General features: G+C 50.6%; 1 protein-coding gene and 1 non-coding gene across 3 annotated transcripts; one reads left to right on the top strand and one right to left on the bottom strand.

The window, feature by feature from the left end:
* The first annotated feature begins 448 nt into the window (after positions 1-448).
* TRIM27 (tripartite motif containing 27) lies at positions 449-25601 on the top strand. Of its 2 annotated transcripts, XM_058285457.1 has the most exons (9): positions 449-4954; positions 6193-6447; positions 7303-7398; positions 9690-9920; positions 16810-16832; positions 19480-19595; positions 19721-19753; positions 21358-21384; positions 24061-25601. In XM_058285457.1, the coding sequence occupies exons 1-9, from the start codon at positions 4910-4912 to the stop codon at positions 24654-24656; spliced, it is 1422 nt and encodes a 473-aa protein (XP_058141440.1). In that variant the 5' UTR covers positions 449-4909; the 3' UTR covers positions 24657-25601. The 2 variants fall into 2 exon arrangements, with proteins under 2 accessions (XP_058141440.1, XP_058141441.1); XM_058285458.1 differs by lacking the exon at positions 449-4954 and having other exon boundaries at positions 5704-6447.
* Positions 12271-12374, bottom strand: LOC111763811 (U6 spliceosomal RNA). Its single transcript, XR_002796587.1, has one exon. It is a non-coding gene; the product is annotated as a U6 spliceosomal RNA (small nuclear RNA).

Here is a 25601-nt window from a genome sequence, read left to right as displayed (position 1 = left end):
AGCTGCATAGTATTCCACGTGTAGCCCTGCACAGTATTTCCTTTAACTTGTCCCCTATCAAAGCATGTTTATGTTGGTTTCAGTATTTTACAAATTTAAATAATGCCTTAATGACAATCTTTGTGCAGATGGGAAAAAAGTGGAATAGATGATTCAAAGAGTATGTGCATTTATTTATTTACTCATTGATTGATTTGCTATTGCCAAATTGCTCTCAACAATGTTCTCCAAATTTACATGCCCACAGTATCTGGGAGTGTCTGTTTCCTCACATCTCTCCCACAGAGAGTATTGTCAAGCTTTTTAACCTTTGCTAATTTCACAAATTAAAAGCCATATTGCACCTTCATTTTATTTCATTAATTGTAAGTTGGATCTCTTTTCACATGTTTATTAACCATTTGTTGTTTTGCCCTAAGCCGTCTGTTCACATTTCCCTTGCTTTTTTTGTTGTTTTCTTTTTAATTATATTTGTGAAAGTATTTGTCTCTTAAGGAAATTCATCCTTTGTTATAATGACTAAAACTATATTTTCCAATTTTCCTTTTTCTCAACTATTTAAAGGTATTTTCCACATAGAAATCATTTGGTTTTTAATTTTACATAATGGAATGCATCCATTTATCGCTTCTGGGCTTAAAGTCATGTTTAGAAAGACATTCCAGACAACAAGATTCTTTTCTTTTTTAAATCACTCAGGTTGTTTTTTCCCCCAGAACTTTTATCAATTAATTTTTAAAATTTAAATCTTTCATTGTTCTGGAATATATTTGGTATAAGAAGTAGGATGACATCTTTTTTCTTTCTGAACAATGAGGCAATGTTCCAAGATTATTTATTGAATAACCCATTTTTTTCATTTCTGCATTAACTTAAAATTTCTCCTTTATCTCATGCCAAATTCTCATTCCTACTTGTGTCCACTCCTGCCCTGCTCCATAGGCCTGCTGGCCTCTTGTTGATTATTGTAATCGTATATTTTTTCCTCAGTGCTTTCCATTTTTCCAGAAAAGCTATAGTATCACTAGAGAGAAGGGAGAACAACCTTATGCCTCATCAGATCCGAGTTTGCTGCCTAAAAGAATGACCCAACTAGGGAGGGCCAGCAGTGTCCACTGCCCCAGACACATGAGGGTGAAGACTGAGGGAAGCAGAGGTGGCTCCACCGGCAGAGCGTCCGCCTACCATACGGAGGATCCAGGGTTTGATACCCAAGACCTCCTGACCTGTGTGGCGGGCTGGCCTGAGTGCAAGGGGTGCCGTGCCACACAGGGAGTGCCCCACATGCAAGGCGTGCGCCCGGCAAGGAGAGCCGCCTGGTGAAAAAAGTGCAGCCCGCCCAGGAGTGGCGCCACACACACACAGAGCTGGCCCAACAAAAAAGAGATGCAGTTTCCCAGTGTTGCCTGATAGCGCATGTGGATGCAAAAGAACACACAGCTAATGGATAGAGAAAGCATACAATGGGGGGAAAGGGGAGAGAAATAAATAAAATAAATCTGAAAAAAAAAAGATGAAGACTGAAAAGTGTCCCCTGGATTTGGCCAATACTAACAGAAGTCACTGGCGCCCTTGGAGTGGGTAGGTTAAGCAGAGAAAGTAGGTAGGAATTTATTATTCATTTTTAAACAAAATATTTTATTAGCAAAATTGTATTTTATCAGGTTTAGTTTCCACTGCATATGCAGACAGTCTAAATAAGCACCTGAAATGAGACCAAAAAGTTTTTTTGTTTTGTTTTGTTTTTTTGCTCTCTTATGCATATGAAGTCTGGATGGAGGCAATCTACAGTCACTAAGGATGTGAGCTCATTCTACCTTTTGTTGCACCATCTTGGTGCTGGTTTCTGTCTTCAGGGTTGCCTCATGGTCCAAGATGGCTGCTCTAGCTCCTCCCATCATCTACACATTCCAGACTGGAAAAAGTAGGAAAGGGGATGATTAAAAGGGCCTACTTCCCAGCTGAGTAAGTTTCCTTTTAAGGAGCTTCCTTAGAATTCCCACACAACTTCCACTTAGATTGGATTAGTCACCCACAAGTTCAAGATGGTGCTGAGGTGTGAAAGAAGTGCTGGGTGAGTTGAAGGGGTCCTGGGCACATCCATAATGTTTATTGTCTGGGCAGGATTTCTACATTGTAGCTTTGCTGTGGAAGATCGAGCCTGTATGGACCCCTGAAAATCATGTCCTTACAGCTAATCCGTTCCTGTGGTATAAACCTACTGTAGGCGGGATTTCTTTGGATTAGGCTACGTCTGCAGGGCGTGGCCCAGGGTGGGCCTGAATGGTTTTACTGGAGTCCTTTATAAGTGGGCTGAACCCAGAGAGACACAGACAGGGAGCCCCTGAGGTTGACAGAGGGAAAGCATAGGAGGAGCAGAGAGAAATCCCTCACAAGCTGAGAGAGAAAACCCTGGAAGCCAGAAGCTGAAATCGGTGGAACACAGAAGCTCGGAGAAAGCCGCGAAGCTGCAAGGTGTGGGTGGCGGAGCCTGGAGGAGAAGGCAGAGACCAGCAGGCGCCCGGTGCCTTGCCATGCGGCAGAGGAGTCCAGGGTCACCGGCAGCCGGTCTTCGGGGAGAGCGTCGCCTGGCAATGCCTTGATTGGGACATTTTTCTCAACTTCTGAACTGTAAGTTTGCAAGCCAATAAGCCCCCACTGTAAAAGCCAACCCATTTCTGGTATATTGCTTTCAGCAGCTTTTAGCAAACTAAACAAGTGCCTTCATGAATTTACCATAGTACTGGCAGTAAAAGAAAATACCTTTTAGCTGGGCATGTGGCTACCCAGAAAAAGAAACATTAAGGAAGGACTGAAGATTGGCTATTTTTTAAAAAGATTAATCTTATTTATTTACATCTCCCCACCCCCTCATGTTGGCATTTGCTGTGTCTCTTTGTTCTGTGCTGGTCTTAGGAGGCACTGGGAACCCACGTGGGACAGAGGCACCCAATCGCTTGAGCCACCTCCGCCCCTGCTTGTTGTGGCTCTCACTGTGTTTTCCAACTCTTGTCTCTGGGGGTTAGCTATTGAAGAGTCATCAAGTAGTCCTTTCCAGTATGGGTCAAGATTGAAAAACATTTTTAAATAAAGAGCTGTATCAGAAGCCCCACGCTGGAGCCTGCGAGGCCACGTTCAACTTGCAGATATGATCTTAAAATTTTTAGTAAGTTGCCAACATTTAAAATTTTCATGTAAAACCCTAGATTCCTGCCTTCTCTTGAAAAAGTCTAAACCTTTTGCAATGTGCTGGGCCTGCATTCCCAGTGGCCATAATTGGTTAGGGATGAGACGTGAGGGAGGGACATCTGTCCTTTGCTTAGACAATCCCATCTTCCCCTATTTTGTCCCCAACTTGGTCTGCCCATTTAAGTTACCTTCTTGTTTCCAGTAGGCATTTGTGCTTGCACCTGTCATTTTACAAATGAATGAGTAATAATGGTCACAAAGCTGAGAAGTATGCCAAAAGTGCAACAGTGGAAGCCTTAAGTTAGCTGCCCGTCTGACCATTTTGCCTGGGTGTTTGTAGTTTCTTACTTTAAGTACTGAAGTGCTTTCCGTGTGGTTAGAGCTATGTTCTAGGAAGAATGCAGAGTGCACACATTCTGGAGAGGAGCCCCTCCCTCCTCATGGGCAGGCGGGGGATGGGGCACCCGCAGTGAAAACTGTCTCCCACCCAGAGGCACAGCCTCGAGCCCCTCAGGTCCACATTTTCTTCCGCCCACAATACATGCACACGTGCCCCTGAGTCCCAACCTTCTGCGACTCCTCGAGGCCTGTCCCAGGAACTAAACTCCGCAGTCCTGAAAGAGATAAGGGTGGATTTAGGGTGGTCATTTTTAAGGTATCACCGGCATTTTGAGTATTCAGCAAACAAGGGAGCTGGAAGAGATTACCAAGAGTAAATCTTCCCTTTCCCCATCCCCAATCCCACCCTACCTCATCCATCAGTTTTGTTCCACTTTTCCACCCATCACCAAACCCCCAGGGATTTGGAGGAGTCAAGATACAGCATCAGTCCTGGAAAACAAAGTCAAACTCTGGATCCACATCCCGGATAAGGAGCTGGTGGGCAGCCTTATCTGCTCCTCTTCACCTATCGTAATGCTTATTGCTCCTTTGGGAGTAACTCCAATTTCCTCCAAATTTCAATTTTGACCAGTTCAAAGAAAGACCAGACTCTAGGACATGCCCTCGCGCCAGTACCTGACATTTTTCTGGAATTGGGCTGGAGCTCTCTGGGCCTGGAATTTCCAAGACCTGTGTACTCAGAACGTGGTGGGGAAGGGGGCGTGGGCCTGGAGCTGGCAAGTCTGCTCAGTTCCGCCAAGTCTTGCTCAATGAAAGAGAGGCTGGGGGTGGGCGTGGGGGGAGCACAGGCCCCTCCTGCTTATATACAAAAACGATGCTGAGAAAATACAACGAGGAAATACCGAGGCAGGGGTGAGGGAGCAACAATAGATCTAAGTCTCCCAGCTGATGCAGAGCCTGGGCCCCTGCAGGAGTCTCAGGTACCTGCACTTAGGCAAGGAGCCTATTAAAATAGGGTTTTAATAGCATTGGGACCCTCTTTAATGGATAAATATCCTACAGTCCCAAAACTAAAAAGCATAATGAAGTCTCCCTCCTTGCAAGGAGTATAATTATCTCCATTTTACCAGAGGGGCAACTTGGGATGGCAGTGGGGGAGAAACCTGCTTGGGCACAGAAGGGAACTAGTGGAAGGGGCCTGGCCGACTTGTTTCTGCCCTTGGGAAATGTTAACCTGTTCTAAGAAATAAAACAAAGTTTCCTTTGCCAAAAGATTTAAATTGGAGTGTGGAGGCCCTTCTGGAGGTTGCTCTTATGCAGATCCCAGCCCGGTATCACAACTGCCACTGCCTGAGCCCGCAGCGTGCCTCAAGAAACAATGTTCCTCAAAACACTGAGTCCCGACACCAGAACAAACCACAAGGTGAGGAATTCAGTAACTGTCTAACCCCAAGGACAATTAGCTACTCCAAATAGCCACCAACCACAAACAACGCGCCTGACTTTTCCTTTAAAAACCCTTTGCCTGGAAACGCCAAGGCACTTTTGGGTTGCAACCTGAATCTGTGCTCCCCAAATTCTAAGACCCCAAATCAATGTCTTTATTGCCTTTCAGCTTAAATTCTTATTTTTCGCTTATTTCTCAGTTGACATACATTATCGTAAACTTTTTTTTTTAATGGCAAAATCGCGAGTGCCTATAAATTGGGCTGCTGAACAAAGTGCATCTGCCCGGGGTACCAGGTGGGGTTCAGCCCGCCACCGCCCTCCCACCCCCACCCCGCGCAGCGGCCAGATGTCTGCGCTTCCCGGTCGCCACACAAAGCCGCCTTTCACCAGCCCGAGCCGAGGCCGGGGCACAAAGAGGAGGCTCGACAAAGGACGAGGGCCCAGGCCGCCGTGGAGGGGCCCGAAGCGCGTGCGGGGGCTGCGCAATCCCCCAGCGCCCGGCGGACGCGCCTGCCTCGGTTACCGGCCCTCCCCGAGCTCCGGCTCCCGGGGACCCGCCCAAGGGTGGGTGGGGGGGACACCCCAGGCGGCCCAGGGAGGACCCAGTCCCGGGTCCCAGGCCACGAAGTCGCGCCGCCCGCTGCGCGCTGGGCCAAGCCCCGCCCCCCCGGGCCGCCCCTTCCGCTCGCGCCGGGGTGGGGTCTACGCGGCCGCGGGAGCCGATCGGACGCGGCCACGTTGTCCTGCGCGCCCGGCGCGCTTCCCCCGGCCAGCCCGACCCGCTGCGCCCCCTCGCCGATCCCCTCGCGCCCCCCGCGGGGCCGCTGGGGCCGCGGAATCCCGGCGCCCACCCGGCCGCGCGCAGGCAGGGCCGCGCCGCCCCAGGCTCCGGCGCGCGGGCGCCCCGGGTCTCGGGGCCCGGCAGGCGCCGCCCTCCACGGCCCTCTCGGCTGCTCCCCGGCGCCCCGGAGCCGCTCGCGGGCGGGAGCGCAGGCGGCCGGGGCGCGGCGCGGGGCCCATGCCCGCGCGGCCCCGCGCGCCCGCGCCATGGCCTCCGGCAGCGTGGCCGAGAGCCTGCAGCAGGAGACCACCTGCCCCGTGTGCCTGCAGTACTTCGCCGAGCCCATGATGCTCGACTGCGGCCACAACATCTGTTGCGCGTGCCTCGCGCGCTGCTGGGGCGCGGCCGAGACCAACGTGTCGTGCCCGCAGTGCCGGGAGACCTTCCCGCAGCGCCACATGCGGCCCAACCGGCACCTGGCCAACGTGACCCAGCTGGTGAAGCAGCTGCGCACCGAGCGGCCGTCGGGGCCCGGCGGCGAGATGGGCGTGTGCGAGAAGCACCGCGAGCCGCTGAAGCTCTACTGCGAGGAGGACCAGATGCCCATCTGCGTGGTGTGCGACCGCTCGCGCGAGCACCGCGGCCACAGCGTGCTGCCGCTCGAGGAGGCGGTGGAGGGCTTCAAGGTGAGGCGGGCGCGCAAAGGCGCGCGAGCCCGGGGGCTTCCCGTTCACGCCGCCCAGAAAATGGCCGAGCCGGACGTGGGCCTCCCGCCGTCATTTCCTCTCCGTGCGCTCGCATTTGGGAGGGAGACCTGAGCTGGCGGGGGGAAGCCGGGCGCCCCCACCCCACTGCCTTTCCCCGCCGGGCCCCGTGGGGCGGCGCCTGGAGACGGGGTGCGGGAAGGTGTCTGCTGGGGCACCCCCCGGGCACGGGAAAGGCGCACGGAAGGCCGGTACACACCCACAAACCCGAACCCGACGCGCCTCCTCCCCGCCTGAGCACGCGGGTCACCATCTCCCACGGGGGCCCCCCCGGCACCACCATCAGGAGGGGTGGGTGAGGCGCCCCGTGCCGTGCCCTTTGTGGGCCGTGGAGCCAAGCACTGGCAGGGAAACAAAGTCTGAACTCCAGAGCAGTTGTAAGGCAGCGCCGAAGGCCTGCGTGGCGCCGCGGTAGCGCCCACGTGTTGGAGGGATGCAGGAATCCAGGTACACTTAGGTGCGTGTTGAAACATGCCTCACTCATCACTTCCCAGTTATGCTGTTTTTCACCCGTGTTGACTGGCTTAACCTCCTGACAGACCTCGGGTAGGGGGGAAGGGGTTCATTGGTGTCACCCGTGACCAAGACGAGAGTTCAGTCGTGTTCTCAGTCCACGCCTCTGGAAGTCCCGGCACCTTTCCACTAAGCCACAGTGTCCTGAGGCAGGTGGGAGACTGGCCTGAGGGCTCCAGGGGATGCGGCCTCAGGGTGCACAGTGGCCATGCTGATGCCAAGGCCTGCCTCATCTCCAGCTGTCCCCTGTCATGGTTTTCCCAGGAGCAGATCCAGAACCAACTGGACCACCTAAAGAGAGTGAAAGACTTGAAGAAGAGGCGGCGGGCACAAGGGGAGCAGGCGCGCGCAGAACTCCTGGTGAGTGTGGCTGCGGTTGGCAGGGAGCCTTGCTTCTGCTCCAGCCCCTTCCGGCCGGACCACCCAGAACCGTTAGGTGCAGGGAGAGCAGCCGCACGTGGCAGCTGGGAACACACCTGGACAACCCAGGATCGCCCGCCCTGTCCCGTACTTGGGGAAAAGATGGAGGAGCCAAGCTCCCACCCCTGGAGATGGCACCTGTCAGGTTTCACCTGGCTTCGCCCTTGAGGAAGCAGAGGTGGGATTCTGGGGCACCCTGAGCCTCCTCGTGGGCAGCTCTGAGGCAGCCCCCACGGCTGCTTCTCCCCGGGGTGTTTACCTGACGGCCCTCAACTCTGAACTCTTCTCTGTTCCCTTTCCCCATCTCCCCACAGGCTTGCCAAGCGGCGGGTGTGCTAATTCAGGATAGGGGTATTTGTGTCTTGTGTTTCGAAAAATGAAAAAAGAAATAGACTTTTATAATACACTTGTATATCTACCACCCAGGTGTCTTTGTTGGTTTTTTTTTTTAGGTTTTTATTTGTTTAATAATAAAAACATTATAACTCCCCTCTTAGTAGAGGTATTTGCATCTGAAAAGAAAACTCTTGGACTAGTAGTGGACAGTCCCATTTTGTGAACGTTTTGGCAACTGCTCCCAGCCAGGGCATGGTAAGAAGCTTGTTGGCAGGGAATTGCCTTTTCCCACGGTGCCTTCCCATGCCAGCACTTGTGCCCACAGCTCTCGTGCTTGAAAACAGGTCTGATGGGTGGGGAGCCTCCTCGGTGAGCCGGGATGGGCTCACGTCGTGACGCGCACCTCAGCGTCTGCGGTGGGAGGGTCGTCACGGGATAGGGTACCTGTGCCTGATACTACCCAGATAGACGGGGAGAGTCCTGCCGCCTGCCTGGCCTCTCTTTCCCCGCCTGTGGAATGGGTAGGTTGGACTAGGCCAGCAGTGTCCCGTCCCCTCCGAAGGCATGTGTGGTGTTTCGTGCTTGTTGCAGCGATTGCTGGGCAAGGAGGCAGTGTCCTGCGGTGGAAGGCGCAGGCCTGTCCAGGCAGAGCTCTCCCCCCGGGGCTTTGAGAAGCACTGGACTTGTTGATCTTTAAGGTCTCTTTTAGGTTTAGTTTCCTGTTTCTAAGGTTCTATTTTGTGGTTTATGTCTTTGAAAGACTTGTCTGGCTGGGGAGAGGACTGAGCTTCTGGGAAGTATTTTAAACAAGGATGCATGTGCATTCCTCAGCTGTGCAGTGCGTGCCTGAGACAGGTGGTTGGAGGAGGGTCTCGGGGGGTAGGCCAGGTGCCAGCACATGTCTCTTAAGGGCCAGTGAGTCTGTATTTGAGGCTTTAAGGCCTCGGGGTCCTTGTCGTAACCGCCCAGCCCTGCTCTTGGAGCACAGAAGCAGCCGTGGACAATTCGTGCCTGAGTGGGCATGGCCGTGTCCCGGGAAAACTTGGCTCAGCCCCCGTGGAGCCCCGTTTGCTGACCCCTTGTTAGGAACAAAGCTTTAACAGAGGTAATGCTCGCCCTGACGGGGGTGGGTGGAAGGACAGACGGACAAGGGAGCGGCAGGCCTCTTGAAGACAGGCCACGGATTCTGTGTGAAAGGCCCCAGAGCCAAGGTAGAGATGGTGCTTGGGTGTTCAAACCCCCTCAGACAGAGGAAGAGAGGGTGGGACTGAGGCCAGTGTGTCCTTCCCCTTCACGCCATCCTCAGGCCACGTGGCTGGCCGTGCCCCTTCCCTGTGTGGCAGCTTTCGTGCCTTCCAGCTCCTGGGGAAAAGGCGCGGAAGGTCAGGTCCCTCCTTCCCTTGGCCCTCTTTGCGTGCTTCAGCCGTCAGAGCACATGCCTGTCTCCCCACTCCACTGCACGCTGGTTCTCTGCTGGGACAGTACTGTCACGCAGTGCCTGCTTGGTGAGCTCCTGCTCATCCTCCAGAACCCGGAAGGGCACTGCTTCTCGGAGCACTGCGCCCGCCTCTCCGGGCCAGGATGGCACTGCTTCTCGGAGCACTGCGCCTGCCTCTCCCGGCCCAGGATGTCGCCTTATCTTTAATTAGCCATCAGCGAACCTGACTCTCGCTTGACCAAGTTTCTCGAGGACAGGGACTATGTCTTGATTTTCTCTGGGCTGACCCAGTCCCTGGCCGTTATCGAAGCTCAATCAAGACTGGAGCAGACGAGCGAGGGAGCAGGGTGCTCGCGTGCATGTCCTGGGATGAACCAGTACCTGGAGTTGGGCGGTCGGGGCGACTTGGGAAGTGCGCCTCTGCCCTCCTCACCGCCCTTCTCTATCGCCCACCCAGAGCCTGACCCAGATGGAGAGGGAGAAGATCGTTTGGGAGTTTGAGCAGCTGTATCACTCCCTGAAGGAGCACGAGTATCGCCTCCTGGCCCGCCTGGAGGAGCTGGACTTGGCCATCTACAACAGCATCAGCGGCGCCATCACTCAGTTCTCCTGTAACATCTCCCACCTCAGTGGCCTGATCGCCCAGCTGGAGGAGAAGCAGCAGCAGCCCACCCGGGAGCTCCTGCAGGTGAGGCTTGGGAGCCCTCTGCCTCTGGGCTGATCGCTCTGCCGGAGCGGCCAGGGCTTGCCCAGCGCCGTATCGGGCAGACATGTGCACTGGAAGCTCCCCTTGATACGAGTTGGTTCAGTCAATTGCAGTGGCTCCTGGAAAGGGCAGTTAGAGACCTGATGCCCGGGCCTGCCGGGCACTGACCAGTGGGCCGAGCGTGGCCAGGCGCTGTGGGCCTGCTGGTGGCATGTGCTGACTGTGTAACGCAGGATCTGAATCACGTGGCCCTGTGACTTGAACATTTGCTTGCAGAAGCCCGTTGACTAACAGCTAACGCTAACCCAGCTAGTTATCTGGTTCTGTGCTGGGTGGTGACGCACCCACAAAACCGCAGGCGCGTACGCGGGGAAGGTCAACGGGGCGGTCCTGTGATGTATCCTGGGTAGCACAGGTGATAGAGCCGCAGGCCCCTGGCCCAGCAAGGCTCCAGATGGGCTGTGCTGTCATTTATTCGTTCAACGCTGTATTAGTCAGCCAAAGCGGTGCTGACGCAAGGACCAGAAATCTGCTGGCTTTTATAAACAGTGTTTATTGGGTAGAAGCTTACAGGTACAAGGTCCTGAAGAGTCCTTCTCAAGGCGCCCTAAGGGGTGCTTCCTCACCCAAAGTCGGCTGCCACTTGTTGGCGCAAGATGGCGGACAACGCCAGCAAGTGCTCAGCCTTCTCTTCCCTCTGAAGGCTCAGTGGTCCAGCTTCTTCTGATCGCAGCTGTCGGCTGGCATAGGGCACAGGGCTCTCTCTTCCTGGGGCCCGATTCTTTCCGACGCTGGTCTCTTCACAAGGTCAGCTGTAAACTATCAGGCGAATCGCTTGTCTCTTCCCACGTCTATGGAGCTGTCTCTCTTCCTCTGTGTATCTCCTGTGTATCTACTTCTGTGTCCTTGATCGAGCGTCCCTTTATAAAGCCCATCGAGGGGGGGGCACTCAGCCCTGCTCATCCTAATGACGTGGTCGAACCAAAGCCCTTATCTTGATTTAACAAAGTAAAAGTGAAACTTCTGAATTTAATACAGTCAAAGGGTGTCACGCTCAGAGGAACAGACCAGTTTACAGACATAATCAGTATCTCTTTTCGGAACTCATAAATAATATCACTGTGACAGATGCATATTAATTGTGTGCCTGCTCTGGCTCGGGGCTGACCTAGGCACTGGGATTAAGAAGTGAGTAAGCGCTCCTGAAATTTAGATGCTAACATGCAGAGCAGATAGTATGGTGAACAGGCAGTGATCCCAGGTGTGGGTAAATGCCATGAAAAGGGGGTTGGTGGGCGAGGGGGGCAAACTGGTTTAAAAACAGGGCCTCAGGGGTGCCCTTACTAGCGCTGCCGCAGTGGAGCAGTTTGGAGCCGCCGTCGAGGTGTTGAGTGCTGACCGGGTGGGGTGAATGGAGATGGCAAGGGTCCTTAACTTTTAAGAAATAGGATTGTGGAGGGGAGGTAAGAAAATACTGAGTGGTGGGGCAGGATTGTGGGGAGAAGATGCTTGAGGAAACTCGTCAGAGCTATTTTAAAAGAACGTGTTGGGGGAGTGGATGTAGCTTGGGTTGAGCGCCTGCTTCCCACATACGAGGTCATGGGTTTGAATCCCCGTACCTCCAAACCCGTGTAGGGGTGAAGCCCCATGGCGTAAGGGTCCAGCTTTGGGGAGACGTTGAAGCTTGAGAACCGGTGGATGAACCCGGGGGGTGCCCCTCTGAGAAGGCAGGGGGAGTGGAAGTGAAGCCTGCCTAGGATTCGAGGGGTGGGGGGGAGGCAGGAGCAGGCAGGCGGTGGGTTGGTAGCAACAACCTGATGCATTGTATTCTGTCTCCAAGTTGGAAAGCAGGATCCTCCGCCGCCGTGGAGGAGTGGCTAGGAAAATAGGAGCTTTGTGGAGCGTGGGAAAGCCGTCTGGCCTGGGAGACGGCAGTGTGTAGTGAGGCGCCCCGTTGCGTGCCTTGACACTCGCCTGCAGGCACAGGGCTTGTCCGGTGCGAGGTGGACTTGGGGTTATTTTTTGTTCATTTGTTTCTTTAATCTTGGTAAAAATACACATAACATAAAATTTGCCTTTTCAAAGTGTACGACTCCGTGGCGTTTGGTAAATTCTCAGTGTTGTACAGTATCACCACTGGCTAGTTCCAGAACATTTTCATCACCCCTAGAAGGGACCCCACCCCAATCAGCGGCCACTCCCATGCCCCCTCCCCCGCCCTTGGCAGCCACCAGGCTGCCTTCTGCCTGTGGATTTGCCTGTGCTGGGTATTTCACGTAAATGTAACCCTACAGTATGTGGCCTTTTGTCTGAATATTGCCTCTGTGAACATAACAATATAGAACACTTCGAGAATTTGTGTGTCATCCTTGTGTAGGGGCCACTCTAATCTCTACCGTATCCTTCCAATTTTAAGCAAACACCAGACTTGAGGTTCTAAGTGCTCTTTTTTTTTTAAGGCAGAAGGTGTTTGTGACAGTGTTTTTGAAAATGTGGACCATGATGAGGGAAGTGGAGAGAGGTCTGTTGAGTCCATTGCAGGGGGAGGGTCTCCTTGATATCGCAGCGTGGTTAGCGGCTCTAGAGGCAGTCGTGGGAAATGCAGGCACGAGAGGCACTGCCACTGACGGCAGGAATCAGCAAGGTGCCCACTGTCCTCTCCCTCCATTTAACCTTGTTTAGCCAATGCCATTAGATGAGAGAGAACAGTTCATTATAGAGCCCCAAGAAATGGAGGAGTTAAGCTTTTGTATTTACAGATGGTGTAATAGTATACTTGTAAATTAGAAAATCAGTGCTAAAACTAATGACAGAGTTCAGCATGGTGTCAGGGTATAAAATCAATATACAGAAATCAGCATAGACAACCATTAGAAGACAAATTAGAAGAGAAAACCCCATTTCTGGTTAAAAAGATAAAGTACCTGGGAATAAACTTATGAGAAATGTATAAAAATTTATGAAGTGAAAATTATAGAACATGAAAGACACAAAATAGACTTGAACAAATGAAAAGATATCACTTGTTCTTAGATAAGACACCTCAACATTATCTAATTGTCAGTTCTCCATCAATTAATAAATTTAATTCAATCTTGATAAAAATACTAACTAACCTTTTAGTATTATTAAAGGCAACACTGGAGCTAGACAAATTGATAGTCAAGTTCAGATAGGAAAACAAGCATATAAAAATAGCTAGGATACACTGCGAAAGAGGAGGTATGTGGGGGGAGCTATTACATATGAAAACGTACTACAAAGCCCGTAAATTAAAGTAGTTGGTAAAGGCACATCAAAAAACCACACAGGCACACACTGTAACCAGTTAAAAAAAGGTTCAGCTGCCCTCATAATAAGAAAATGCAAATCAAAACCACCATGAAAGTGGCAAATTTTTTTAAAGCTGGGACTACACTGTGGGGAAAAGAGACGCCCGGATGCTGGTGGGCGTGCAAAATAATAGAACACTTTTGGAGGAAAAGTGGGCAGTGTCTAACAAAACCATATTTACAGTTAGGCTTTGACCAAGAATCCTTCTAGGAATTTACTAGGAAAATACATATGCACACAGTTGCTTGTTATAACATTATAATTGCAAAATAATGGAAACAGCCTAACTGCCAAGCCTGGGAGATTGGTTGATGCACTTTTGCTGCATCCCACAATGGAATACTCCGCAACTGTAGGAAGGTGGAGGGCTCCCTGCATGGGCCAGGCACACTGCCGCCTCCACAGCTCCCGCGGCTGCTTGTGGCTCATCTTGGTGTGAACTTTGTACCGCTTTTGTGAAGCGCTAGCTCTGGAGACTGACGGAAAAATCCAAGGAAGGAGTCGGGCCTGAGAACAAGGACTGTGTTAATTTGAAGGAGAGGGCAGGATGGTTCTTGGTGCAGTTTAAATGAACGAGCCAGTTGTTTAATGAAAGCGTATTGGGATCGACAGGGTTTGTCCATGAGCAGATCAGATGCTGGTCAGGCCACCCGTGTAGCTGGAAATGGAGGACGGCGGTTCAGTTGACGTGTTCCAGGAGCAGACAGGAGGTGTCTGCTAAGACGGGAGCCTGCTGCTTTCCTCCAGACACTGGCCCTACAGGCCAAGAATACATTCCCAGTTAGAAAACTGCAACTTGGTTCCACTACTTCCCAGCTACTACTGTTTAATTTTCTCTATCCTTCCATTTCCCCTTGCCCACTCCTGATTGTACGTAAAGTAACTGGTGTATATGCACAAGCATAATGTTGCTTTTTCTTTTTTTTAAAGAAAATGGCCAAAGGTATGTTTTGATGGACACCAAATGAAGATGGGATGGGGGAAAAAATACTGGTTCTGTGAAAACACACTTTTTCTCCATTAGTGGCATGCTCATTCATGCAACTCTTATCTTTATATTCTAATAAGTTATTTTGCTTAACAAAACCAAAACAACATAAAAATCCTTTGTACCTTCTTCAATTGGTGAATTTTAATGTTGTTGTTTTTTTTTTTAATTTATCCTTGTAAAACCACGGAAATTTTATAACTTCTTCCAATGTGGTTGCTTCATGTGGGGCAGTCTGGTCTAAGTAGGGATAAATACTCTTAAAAAAAAAAAAAAGAATCCTAGATAGTGTTCCCTTCAAGTCAAGTGTCTTGTTTAAAATGAAAAATATGTAAATAAATAAAGAAGTTACCTATAAACAGATAGGAAATCATTTCTAGTATATATTGTTAAGTGAAAAACTCAAAGTACAAAATATAATTTGTAAGAAAGAAGGGGAATTTGGGAAACACATGCGTCTGCTTATTTTTGCAAAGGAAACACTGGAAGGATAAACCAGAAAATAATGGGGATGGGGAGAATGGGATAAAGGGGATAGGAAAGGAAGCAGCACTTTAGACATTTTGTGTAGTTTTGACTTTTGAAATTATGTTGATGTTTCATTTCTTAGAAAAACTAAATTAAATCAACAACGATGGAGTAAACACCCTAAAACGGAATGAACCCAACTTTATTTTAAATTAGTACTATAACCACCAGAAGGGGGAAACACCAAGCCTAGTAACTTTTGAATACTGTACTTGACTATATATCCTTAATCTAAAGAAAAAAAGAATTACCAGAAATCTTCAGTTTAAGTTCTCATGGAGTTATTTTTTGTTTGGTTTCATTTTGTTGTTTCTTGGTAGTGGTTTGGGTATAGTACTTAGGAAACTATTTTAGATGTATTGAAGAATGGAGCAAACGAGTAAATTAGCGAGATACAAATATGGAATAGAGAAAAGCACAGAAATGCTTTGTGGGGTTGGGGGCGATTCCTGAGTTCTAGCTCTTGTCCACTGAAAGGGGTTGGAAACAGTGCTACCCTAAAGCAGTGACCACAACCAGCACCCCGATTGTGGCTTCTGAAATAAGAACCTGCGAGTCCATGCTAATAATAAATAAGAAGGGAAAATTCTTTCCAGTAGAATGTCAATTAATATAGAAGGAATTTTGAAGTTAGAAAATGACATTCTGGCAACATTCATAGTAAAATTTTATCAACGAAAGCTAAATCGAAGAGGGGAAAGTTTGATGAGGATTAGTATAGTTCCATAATTTCAAGGTATCATTTATAGATTACTTACTAATTACCAAAGGAAAAATAATAACTCTGCAACAATCAAAATCAACAATGCTAATAAGGGGCAAGTGAATATTATGTTCCTCAAATGGACACTAGGCAGAGCTGGTTCAGCCTGAATTTGAGCATGAGGGAACATCACTCAGATTGAGGGGCAGTCTCTAAAATAGTTGGTCTGTATTTTTTCTCTTCCTTTCCCTCCTCTCCCCTGCCCTCCCCTCCCTGTCCTCTCTCCTATCCTCTTTCCTTTCCTTTCTTTGTATATATTTTTCTTGTTTAACTGAATTCCCAGGGCCTAGCATATTATCTGCTAGATAGTAAGTATTTGTTAAATAAATGAATGCATTGCTTTTCATTGCACGTTTATTCCTCTTTCTGGATAGAAAGGAAAAAGGAGTCTTGAGTCTTTGACACTTGCCTAATTGATATTATTCTGCTACACTGAAAATGTTAGTTTTATGTGGCTACTGTAACAAATTCCCACAAACTGGATAGCTTAAAACAGGAATTTCTTCTCTCAGTTCGGGAGGCAAGAAGTTGGAAATGGCCTGTATTCTCAAATTCTGCCAGTGTCAGGAAAGAACGCTGAGGAATTGTTCCAGGTTAAAGACACACGTCCCAGTAACTAAGGGCAGCGTACAATCACCCCTGGGAAAAAAGAATATTGTTAAAAGGATTGATTAAATTAGAATGTGAAATGTGGATTAAATAAATGCATCAGTGTTCAGTTTCCTGAATTTGACAATTGTTCCAAGGTTCTAAAAGAAAATGTCCTTGCTCTAGGAAATAGACACTGGAGTATAAACAATGGACTTGCAGGGTTCTGAAGAAAAATATGTGTATCCATATATATATATATATGGACTTGAGAGAGACAAAAAGTGATAGCAAATTAGGTCAACTGTTCAAAATTGGTGACTTTGGGAAAAGAGTATACAGGTGTTCATTGTACTAAGCTTTTCTGTCAATCTGAAATTATTTCACCTTAAAAAGTCAAAACAAGCTGGACAGGTAGGCAGTGTGGTCCAGGGTAGGGGCTTGATTTAGTAAATATGAGCTGATCCGGTCCCTTGACCAGTGGGTGGGGGTTGCAGAGGAGGGTGTGGGAAATTCTGGTAAAGGAAATCGTGTGGACCCCAGTCTCCAGGCTGATTTTCAGCTCCTCAGGTCAACCTGTCCACAGTTGGATTTTAGCAAACATTTGTAAGAGAAAATTGAGCTGCTGAGTGACTTCTCATTCATAGTTTCCCTTTTTCTTTCTCTTGCAGGACATCGGGGACACATTGAGCAGGTACTGTTTCTTCTCCCCCCAGTCTCTCTCGCACTTGTTCATCCTGAGAGGAGGCCAGAGGTGGGGTGGACATCCTACTAAAGTGACACAAACCCTCCCATCCCTGCGGAGAGCCACTAGAGCGCGAGAAGTTCATGAGCCACAGCGTGTGGCGTGGACGTGGTGGGGTGTCCCGGGGACGGCGCTGGTGGTGCAGCGGTGTGAGGACGCGCTTGGAACATGAGCCATCCCCGCAGAGAAAGCAGGACTTAGAGGAGCTCGGGCCGAACACAGGGACAGCTTAGGGTTGTTACTTCTTGAACATTTCAATCAGTTCCCTTTCTTTCTTTCTCTTATTGGGAAAAATAAAGCCTCAGGAAGGTATGAACAGCTCAGAGTTCTATAATTCTGGGAGCCACCTGGGTTCTGGCTCTTCTGATTAATGCCTCTCTTCTATCATGAGATGGGAAGCGAGGTGGTGCTCCCTGGGCGTTGGTTAATGCCTCTCTTCTGCCATGAGATGGAAACCGAGGCGGCGCTCCCTGGGTGTTGGGACGTGACTGATTGGGAAGAGCTCGGACTGGGCGAGAAGCCAGGGCTGAGCTGTTCGCAGGGCAGTGGCGAGGGCAGGCAGGGTGGGCTGGGAAGGTGACTCTGGGTCAGGAGTGGAGACGGACTTGAGGGATCTGGGTTTTGAAGTTGATTAAACTTTTGAATGGGGAGGACCTTCCAGAGGAAGGTGCTCAACTTTGGGAGGGCATTTGAGGTCATGGGAAGAAAGCGCGGAGGGGAGAATAGTCTCTAAATGTGCGTGGGGCCACTAGATGGGGAGGGGGACTGGGAGGGCTTGAGAGCCCCCGAGACAGTCGAGTCGGAGCTGGTACCAGGACCAGCTGGATGACGCAAGGACACACTGCCTTCTCCTGCCTCTTTTTTTAAGGAGGATCCAGGGATTGCACCCTGGGCCTCGTACATGGGAAGCAGGCGCTCAACCACTGAGCCACTGCCACTCGTTTTTTAAAGATTTATTTTTTATTTCTCTCCCCTTTCCCCCTCCCCCAGTTGTCTGCTCTCTGCGTCCGTTTGCTGTGTGTTCTGTAGGAATCTGTGTCTGTTTGTGTTGTGTCATCTTGCTGCATCAGCTCTCCGTGTGTGCATTGCTCCATTCCTGGGCAGGCTGCACTTTTTTTCACGTTGGGCGGCTCTCCTTACAGGGCGCACTCCTTGCTCATGGTGCTCCCCTATGCGGGGGGCACCCCTGCATGGCACAGCACTCCTTGTGCGCATCAGCACTGCACATGGGCCAGCTCCACACGGGTCAAGGAGGCCTGGGGTTTGAACCTTGGACCTCCCATGTGGTAAACGGACGCCCTATCCATTGGGCCAAATCCGCTTCCCATCCTGGCTCTTTTTGATGCCAGTCTTGTTCTGAGCCAACATTGCAGAGGTGGACACTCAAACCCTAGCACCCTGTTGGCTATTAAGGATTGCCTTTGGCTGTCCAAGATAAACAGGCGTCCCAAATTAAAAGATACTTTTTATCTCATTGGCCAGAACGGAGTCACATGGCCACATCTATCTGTAAGGGAACACTGGGCAGCCTAGTAAAAAAATTTTCCCCCTGAGTTGCCTCCCTGCTCAGTTTATTCATTGTGCGCTTGTTTTTCCTTTAGGGGGCACTGGGAACCGAACCCAGGACCTCCGTGTGGGAGGCAGGTGCTCCAGCACTTGAGCCACATCCGCTCCCCAAGTAAAATGTGAAAATAGAAGAAGGGGTATCGGAGAGGCAATTAGCAGTCTTTGCCCTAGACCCCTTTGGGGGGTGGAGAGTGGTAACTAGGTATTCTTGGGAGAGTTCCTGTCTGTCTGCAGTAGTCGCTCTCTCTGCATCTGGGAACCTGAGGATTCTGGGTAGCTGCCCACTGTTTTATAGTTTCCGGGCTGCTCAGGCAGATACCATTAAATGGGGTGGGCTGAACAATGGGAAATTCATTAGTTCATGGTTTTGAGGCTAAGGTAGAAGTTCAAGGCATCATCAAAGCGATGCTTTCTCCCCAAAATTGTGCCTTTGTGGGGCTGGCTGCGGACAAGCCTTGGTCCTTGGCGTGGCCCATGGCGACCTCTCCCAGCTCTCCTTCTCTCCTGGGTCCTGGTGATGTCTGGCCTCTGCTGCTCCCTCTGGCTCTGTCTGTCTGAATTTCCTTCTCATGAAGGACTCCAGTCATAGGGTTAAGACGGTCCTGATGGAGGTGGGCCACACCTTAGCTGAAGGGCACAGGTCCTGCTCACAGCGGGTTCTCACCCACAGGAATGGATTAGACTTAAGAGCCCATTTTTTCTGGGGTACATACAGCTTCAAGCCCCAACACGCACCGTGAATAGCAAGGACTTTGTCCTGGAATCCAGCCTTTCCTGGCTGGGTCGGCCTCCCGCAGTGAAGTCAGCAAACTGGTTTGAGCACTTGCTGTTGGAACAGCCGTGAGCCAGGTGCCACGGGGGATGCCAGCGTGAGGAGACGGTCCCCTGGTCCCCTGGGGACAAGCTGGGAAGAGGTGCGGTGCTGGCTAAAAGTCCCTTACGATGTCCAACAGCTTGGCCCAGCCCTGGTCCTGGTCCCCCAGAAGCCGTGGACTCGGGAAAGGGATTCACTCGTATTTTTTTTATTTAGGGCTGAAAGAATCAGAATCCCTGAACCCTGGATCACACCTCCAGATCTCCAAGAGAAAATCCACATTTTTGCCCAAAAATGTCTGTTCTTGACTGAGAGTCTGAAGCAGTTCACAGGTAATGTGAGGGGAAGGCTCTTGAGGGGAAAGGGATTTATGCTGGGAAGATCTGTGTGATGTCTCTGGATGTTTCCAGCCAGGTACTGAGATGCAACTGAATATCTTTTTCTTTTCTCCCCTTAGAAAAAATGCAGTCAGATATGGAGAAAATCCAAGGTAAGCTTATCACCTAAATGGGCTTTTGATGTTGAGTTTGGAAAAAGAGCATCTGGTTAGTCATGGGAAAATGGGACAGCGCTGGCCAGCCAGCCCAGCATTTTTACATCTTCTTTTTTGTCTTAACTTTTTCAATTAATAACATTCTTTAAAAGATTTGTTTTATTTATCTCCCCACCCCCCTCACTCTCTACATCTGCCCATCTTTTCTTTAGGAGGCACTGGGAACTGAACCCGGGACCTCCTGTGTGGGAGAGAGGTGCTCAGCCACTTGAGCCACCTCTGCTCCCTGCTTCGTTTCATCTCTCATTGTGTTTCCTTATTGGGTCATCTTGCTCGTCTCCCCTGTGAGGAACCAGGAACTGAACCCGGGACCTCCCATGCCATATGCTTGAGCCACATCTGCTTCCCAATTCGTTGGTTATTAGAGGTTGTTTATTGGGAAAGAACACGAGCAGAACTCTGTCCTTACATTTCATTTGAGCTTGTGTTCAAGGTTACTTGCTCGCCTTGTGCCTCCGGGTTTGGGTGCTGGCTGGGACTCTCCATTCCAGGCCCCCTGACCAAGCAGTACTGGCCGTGGCAGCGCAGTGGGGAAGGGGCTGGGAGCGAGGATTCAGCAGTCAGTGCCTCACGTTAGAGACTCTACTGTCATTTCCTCATCTGTAAATTGAGAAACGTAATAGCTCTTAATTCAGAGTTGAAACGACTAAGTTAGTTGCTCCTTCTAGAGCAGTTAGAATGAAGATGGATCTATGCCACACTGTATGTGTATTTATTAAATGAAGTGGTCCAGGCTTTTGGGGGCACGCTTTTTCAAAACCTAAAATTGTCTGCTCGTCAGCCACGTGCAGTTAGGAGGTGGCTATATGCTGAATGCTGAAGTTCCTAGGCTGGGATCCCTTACACGTAGATAAGCCCTTTTCTTATGTTTTATAAATTAAATTCCCTGTACTCACTGATGCTCTTCCGGGATCTATTACCTGTACCGTATCACGTATAGGAAATCCTTAATCGCACTGCCTCTCCTCAGATACACACGTTTTGGGGGGCATCTAGCAATGTAGATTTAGGTGATGTACCCACATCCTCCACAAACAAGACAAACGGGGAAAAATCCCACTTAATACCGTGGACAGCATTAGAAGTGGTTAGTTCAGGCAGGACTTGCTTGCTCACCTCTCATTTACTTCTCCTCTTCTCCTGCCACCTGAAAGGCTTACCGAGGGCGTGTCTGTGGAAATGCTTCGTCCCTGCCAAGTGCCTTGTAAACGACTGGTCTTGCTGGCCCCTCAGTGGCTGGGGGCTCCCCCCCGCAGAGCCAGCCGGCCCCTGGGGGCTAAAACCCTTGGTGCTGACTCAGCGGCCCCATTTTCTGCCAATCTCAGGCATGTGGGGATCCTGCCACCCCACGTTCCCTTTCGCCCTCACTTAGCTGGATGGCGGAATTCTGCCCTGTCTGAGGAAACCCGTGCAGGGCAGCAGGTTCTGGGGCCTCTGACGGACACCCCTGCTTTATGACGACTCTACCCAAAGCTCCCTCACGTGCGTATTCCTGGGAGATACTCATATGACTTCTGTAACTTTTTTCTCTTTTCTTTCAGAATTGAGAGAGGCTCAGTTATACTCAGGTAGGTGACAGGAGATAGAACCAAGGAATGAAAAATCCTTGTGAACCTGTCTACCCTTACGAATAAGTTTAGAAGTTGCCTAAATTTTGATCCTTTGGGCTACACGTGTAAAATTCTTGCCACAACAACAAAGCAACTGGTTGTTTCTAAGTGTTTACAGTATCTTTGCCTCATGAAATGCGTTAGAACTGAAGCCACGGGCCTTTCAACATAGGGAGAAGTCAGGCTCAGGGGCCATGAAGGGCTATAGAATGGAAACTGCCTTTCCCAGAAAGCAGAGTGCTGCTGGCCCGGGCGCCCTGCTCTCCTGCACAGCCGAGGGCAGCCTGTGGTTTGGGAGAGGTAAGAGTGGGCGAGCTCAGCTCAGGTGCTAGAGAGTCTGGGAGGCTTGTGTCATCCCATCACTGAGGCTGGGGCCAAAGGTCAGGTCCTCCCACGCCACCACTGCAGCTTCAGGTTTAGAGAGACTGGGCAAATCTCAGATCCCAGAGTACTCAGATCCCGGGTGTGTACTTTTCACACCTTCTGTGTGTGGAATCCTCGGGAAGAGGGACTCTGTGTACTACAGGTCGTTATTCATTTGGCGCCTGCTGGCTGTGATCCACATTTCACTCCTTCAACAAGTTTTAGTCGAGTACCTCGTTTGTGTCTGACCCTGTCCTGCCCTTGAGTTTACTGAGGTGTACCCAGGACCCAAGAAAGAGATGGGCGGCTATTGTGGACAGATTGCTGGACCAAGGACCGAGCCTCTGGGGGTCTTGATTGCCTCCACCAGTCACTTCTCATGAACCTTTTGTTGGCGTCATTTACCTGCCCGAGCTTCATTTTCTGAGGGCTGATGTTGGAGAGTGATCCTCCTCACTCCTCAGCAAGGATGGTGAAGAGCAACTGAGAGAATATGTATCAGAGCTTGTAAAGCAGGACTGCAAGATGCTGTACTATTGAATACCAGAGTAGGGGACACAGATGAGCTGCAGTTTGGGATTTCAGAGAACGGACAGTGATATGACTTGGGCTGGTTAAAAAAAGCTTTGAAGAGATGTGGGCTTTGTACTGAGTATTACAAGGAGATAAATTGGGTTGGATGTGCTCAGTAAAGAGCCCACGGAACAGAGAACATAAAAACATGAGCTGAGACATACTTATCCACAATTCTAAAATCTCCAAACTCTGAAAGCCAAAAGCTTTTTCATTAAATTTTACAGTAAGCTTTTTGTAAAATCTGAACAGTTGTAAGACTGTGTCTCCCATGTAATATGACCGTTCATATGTTTCACAGAAAATCTATTAAGATTTGATTATGAAGTGCTGCACCAGATCCTGCCTTTCTGAAATCTGTAATATTCTGAATTCTGTAAAACTTCTGTCTCCTGAGGCTTTCAGGTTAAGGGATTGTTGATATACATTTAAGAGAACCTTAATTTCTGTTTATAATGGATATTGTGGCTTAGACATGAAAAAAAAGAAGGGGGATAAAATGTCAGTACTTTCAAAATACCGTGACTAAAAAAGAGCCAGCTCATCCAAACAATAATCTTTGAATTGGGCAACTTCAGGATGTCATAAGACAAATGAAGCCTACAGTGGGGAACTCTTAGTCTTTTCTCAGGGACATGGGAGAGAGACTGCCTGTTCTGGAGTGGGATCGCCTGTGGGAGAATGCCTGGCTGCTCTAGACTGGGATCTCCTGTGGGAGAAAAGCTGACTGATCTAGAGTGGGATCTGTGAGTGAAGGCTGGCTGCTCTATGTTGGCGTTCCCCTGTGGCCATTAGCTAGACGGCTGGCCTGGCCATTAGGTGGACGGCTTTCGCCTCAGTGAGGCGAACTTCTCAAACGGGTTGTGAGTGACGATGGGGCCCAGGTATCACACAGCCAGGTTAAACACACAGTAACTACCCCGGAGACGCAGGCTCATGGCGCAGGTCCGGGTTATTGGGGAAGTGGTACAGCTTATATAGGCAGGGGTGGGGGCTTGAGGTGACGTGGCAATTATAGATAGGCTAAAGGGACTGTGGTAATTTGAAGCGGCTACTGATTGGATGAGGCAGGTTTGAAGTTGGCGCTTGCGGGCTTCTCTGGGGGGAAAATGGCTAGGAAGAAGGGAGGTGCCGTTTGTGATAGCCATTGTGTATGCTTAGCGGCCATTTTGGCTACATGTTGTTTGCCAGCAAGCTCACTAACACCTCTAGACTGGGATCTTTTGGTAGGAGAAAGGCTGGCTGCTCTAGAGTGGGGTCTCCTGTGGGGAAAAACCTGGCTGTTAGGAGAAAGGTTGGCTGTTCTGGAGTGAGATCTCCTGGTGGGCAAAAGCCTGGCTACTCTAGAGTGGGATCTCCTGTGGGGAAAAGCTGGCTGCTCTAGACTGGGATCTCTTGTAGGAGAAAGGCTGGCTGCTCTGGAGTGGGATCCCCTGGTGTAGAAAGGCTGGCTGCTCTAGACTGGGATCCCCTGGTGGAAAAAGGCTGGCTCTCTAGAGTGGGATCTCCTAGTGGAGAAAGGCTGGCTGCTCTAGACTAGGATCCCCTGGTGGAGAAAGGCTGGCTGTTCTGGAATGGGATCCCCTGGTGGAGAAAGGCTGGCTGCTCTGGAGTGGGATCCCCTGGTGGAGAAAGGCTGGCTGCTCTAAACTAGGATCCCGTGGCGCTCAGCACTTATCTCCCTCTGTGTCTTTGCAGTGGACGTAACTCTGGACCCAGACACGGCCTACCCCAGCCTGATCCTCTCCGATAACCTGCGGCAAGTGCGGTACAGTTACCTCCAGCAGGACCTGCCTGACAACCCCGAGCGGTTCAATCTTTTCCCCTGTGTCTTGGGCTCTCCGTGCTTCATCGCTGGGAGACATTACTGGGAGGTGGAGGTGGGCGATAAGGCCAAGTGGACCATAGGTGTCTGTGAAGACTCCGTGTGCAGAAAAGGTGGCGTGACCTCGGCCCCCCAGAATGGATTCTGGGCTGTGTCGCTGTGGTATGGGAAAGAGTACTGGGCTCTGACCTCCCCGATGACTGCCCTCCCACTGCGGACCCCTCTCCAGCGGGTGGGGATTTTCCTGGACTACGACGCTGGAGAGGTCTCCTTCTACAACGTGACGGAGAGGTGTCACACCTTCACCTTCTCCCACGCTACCTTCTGCGGGCCGGTGCGGCCCTACTTCAGCCTGAGCTACTCGGGAGGGAAGAGCGCAGCTCCTCTGGTCATCTGCCCCATGAGCGGGATCGATGGGTTTTCTGGCCACGTTGCGGGTCACGGCCACTCCATGGAGACCTCCCCTTGAGAGGAGACGAACTAAATCGGCTGCCAGCCACAGTCCTACCCCAAGCCCAGGGCAAATTCCTTGCCACCTCCTGTCCACCGCAGCTGGATAGCCTTCCCATTTCTGTGCCCGTGTTCTCTACTGTCCTCTCTCTTCCCAGGCAAATCGTGAGATGTAACGAGCAGTATCAGATTGCCCCGAAATAAAAAAAACACGAGAGATGTCCACCTCCAGTGTTTCACCCCTTTGGTTTTACACATTCCTGGAGTGGCTAGAGAGGACGGAAGTGTTTGGATTTGGAAAGCCGTTCGAGCAACACCTTCCTGGCCCAGCTCCTCTGGTTCAGCCCGACGTGGTGACCGTGGGTATTTGCTGTCGTTTCTGGGCCGGGGAGCAGAACTGCGAGGCCCTGTCGTGTGACCCCCTTCGGCCCGGGTTTCCCTTCTGGGGATAGCACCTCTACCCCTGGCCCCCACCTGCCGTGGCTTTCCTCACGCCGTGAAGGAGGTGTGTATGTGTTTTGGTTAGTCGGTTATTTTACAATCCTGGTGGGAGAGAACCGCACCTCTGTTTGGAGATAATGTTCTAATCAGCGTGCTATTTGCCTCTGTATCTGTTCCGGGCGCTTTGTCTGCTCCGTTCCAATGAAAGTGCATTTTCTGTCGGGCACCGTCCACTGTTGCTAGGCCCTGCCGTCTCGTCTGTGGACTGGCGGTCAGTCGGTCACGCCCATCCCTGGGAGCCTTCTGGGGTGCTGTTCCGGGGTGCAGTGACGTGCTGCCTCCTTTTTCCATCTCCTTGGTGGAGGGGGGGCATAAGCCCTTGGGTGTGTGCCGCCTAGGGGCAGCTCCAGCCCACAGCCGTCGGCTCGGGGCATTTCGGGCAAGCCCCCGTGTTTCTCAGCCCTGCTCTTCCTGGGGCAGATGCCCCTCTGTGTAAAAATAAAGTGAGTGTGGATGTCGTTTA

Source organism: Dasypus novemcinctus, chromosome 22, assembly GCF_030445035.2.
Source record: "Dasypus novemcinctus isolate mDasNov1 chromosome 22, mDasNov1.1.hap2, whole genome shotgun sequence".
NCBI lineage: Eukaryota > Metazoa > Chordata > Mammalia > Cingulata > Dasypodidae > Dasypus > Dasypus novemcinctus.
The sequence above is the reverse complement of the archived record's forward strand: the minus strand, read 5'-3'. Positions and strand labels throughout refer to the sequence as shown.